The 2,500-nt window shown below is 41.6% G+C and overlaps 1 protein-coding gene across 11 annotated transcripts in view; it reads left to right on the top strand.

Annotated features, from left to right (window-relative positions):
• Positions 1 to 2,500, top strand: part of Foxp2 (forkhead box P2) — a 542,292-nt gene that overhangs the window by 505,703 nt on the left and 34,089 nt on the right. For all 11 annotated transcript variants that reach the window (XM_078040333.1, XM_040291576.2, XM_040291575.2 and 8 more), the window contains 3 exons: positions 965 to 1,166; positions 2,260 to 2,336; positions 2,476 to 2,500. The exon at positions 2,476 to 2,500 is cut by the window's right edge and continues 77 nt beyond it. In XM_078040333.1, the coding sequence (XP_077896459.1) occupies positions 965 to 1,166; positions 2,260 to 2,336; positions 2,476 to 2,500 (304 nt within the window). The remainder of the gene's footprint in view (positions 1 to 964; positions 1,167 to 2,259; positions 2,337 to 2,475) is intronic.

Here is a 2,500-nt window from a genome sequence, read left to right as displayed (position 1 = left end):
AATCTTCTGTGCTGCCCTGCGTAAAAATTTTGCTAATTGGATGCTATTTATGACAAAAGATGTGTGGTAAATATGACAGAGGTGATATGAGTTTTTTGATAATGAAGAACAGGGCCTTTCTGAGGGGAGTAATGAAGGGCACACTGTTAAACAGCTTGCATACATTCTCACCTTTTTCCTTTTTTCTACCCTGACACCCACTTTCCAGGGTACATCAGCATTAAGTGACACTGTAATCATAAATTGAAAATGATACTTCCAGAGGAATTGGCAAACTTGACATTTCATTATATTTGTTAACACATGCCACAAATGATTGTTAGTGAGGAAATTCCATTTCCCTCTCTCCATCTCCAATCAGATTTAATTTGAAAATTTTCAGCCTCCTCCGGCTAATTTGCAATTAAGACAATTTTGTTTGAATATGTAGTAATGTCATTACCATTCCACCAAATTAGCAAGGAGACTAAAGGTCAGTGTAAAATTTTCCAGCTGGCTGGAGCCTCTCAGCTGAGATTTGGGACTATGGAAAAAAAAAAAATTCTGGCTGCAACAGAATAGCAACTTACTTTAAGTCTTATTGGTTAAAAACATTGCATCCTTCATTATTGCTGTTGTTGTTGCTCCACTAGGGGCTAGACCTGTTTAACAACAGGGGCAGTCAATAATCAGCAACTGGCTCTTATTTAAGGAAATATACTTTCGCTGAAGTCTGGTAGGACAAGAAGGAGTTAGTCCTAAGTAACATTGCAGTAGATTATTAGATAACCTCTAACAGCATCCTCTAATTAGAGTTCTTATGATACAATTTCATCCTGTAATTAGTTGAGATTGGCTGCTTCCTTTTGCAGCTTATTAGTGGCAACACAGCTGTAGAAGTGAATCCACTCTCATTTGTCAAACCTTTTTAAGTCTTTTTCTCTTGTCTCTACCTTTTTCCTGCCCTTCTCTTGGGCCTTTGCAGCTAAATCTGGTGTCTAGTGTCACCATGTCGAAGAACATGTTGGAGACATCCCCACAGAGCTTACCTCAAACCCCTACCACACCAACGGCCCCAGTCACCCCGATTACCCAGGGACCCTCAGTAATCACCCCAGCCAGTGTGCCCAATGTGGGAGCCATACGAAGGCGACATTCAGACAAATACAACATTCCCATGTCATCAGGTAGGATATGAATGCTCAGTAGAGCGCTTTTACTTTGGGAGAGGAAAACTATAGCTGAAGCAACTGTCCATGAGCCATTCCAGAGCACATGGAAAAGCAAGTCATGATTTATGGAGTGATAATTGTTTTATTCTTGGTAAATGCGAATAGGGGCGATTCCCTAAGCACATCATGATGAACTGTTCTGAATGGTTGTTCAGGAAAGAAAGCTCTCCCCATTAGAGACATTGAGAGATGTGTTGTTGGGGATAGCCCCATATTATCACCTCAATTCAATGAGATCCTTTGATCTCGGAGGGCCATCCAGCATCTTCGAGTGATGCAGTATGAGAAGAGCCCGTTTAAAAGGACATGTATGAAGCACCCGTTGCTTTATGCAAGACAGTTGGGGCTTTACAGGAATCAGTCTTTATCAGGGTGCTGTCTACGGGAAATCCTGCCACCGCTCCTAAGGCCTGTGAGCTACTTTGCTTAAGAAGCATCCTGAGAGGAAAAGTTCGCCTGGAACAAAAAATTCACCTTCCCTCCCTCTCTTTCCCTTCTCCCTGCTCCCCACCCCAGCTTCCACCCCCCACCCCGGGGCATCTGGATAATCACAGTCACACATTGTAACCATTATGATCCCAGAGCCCTCTTTTTACAAAAAGTGAAGTTATTTCCAACACGGGAGAGCTTGTGAGGGGGTTTGTGATTCCTTTGTTAGATGGCCACAGATGCTGAAGGATGATCCTGTTATACATTAAGAAGTATTAGAGGAGAAAAGCAAAGATTATGGCAGGGGGGCAAAAGTCCATGTAAGAACATGCCTAAACCACCCGCTTAAAAGAGGACCTGGCTGTTGGAAAAAATCCTCAGGCCAGCTGGTCACACTGTTCCTGAAGGACCGCGAACAACTAGGGGACGCTTCATTTGCACTTCGCGTCAGAAATGGCCTTTTCCATATAATTCAATTCCACTGTCATGCTTTGTGCCTTCACTAGTCAGTGGCTTCCTCCCTGAATCGCTTTACCAATATTAGGGGAAAAATATGAAAAATCAATTATATATGATGTGAGTTATTAGCAGAATTAACGCCTAGTTTTTATTTTCATAGAGATTGCCCCCAACTATGAATTTTATAAGAATGCAGATGTCAGACCTCCATTTACTTATGCAACTCTCATAAGGCAGGTAAGTAGAGGGAAAATTAACTTTGCCTGATTAAATTAAAATTCATTAATGCTTAAAGTAAGGCTTGGATGAGAAAGTGTCATCTAGTCTAGTTAGTAAACCATTATTTTATGTCACTATGTATCTTGTCTCATTTCAGGCTATCATGGAGTCATCTGACAGGC

Source organism: Ictidomys tridecemlineatus, chromosome 2 (assembly GCF_052094955.1).
Source record: "Ictidomys tridecemlineatus isolate mIctTri1 chromosome 2, mIctTri1.hap1, whole genome shotgun sequence".
Classification (NCBI taxonomy): domain Eukaryota; kingdom Metazoa; phylum Chordata; class Mammalia; order Rodentia; family Sciuridae; genus Ictidomys; species Ictidomys tridecemlineatus.
The sequence above is the reverse complement of the archived record's forward strand: the minus strand, read 5'-3'. Positions and strand labels throughout refer to the sequence as shown.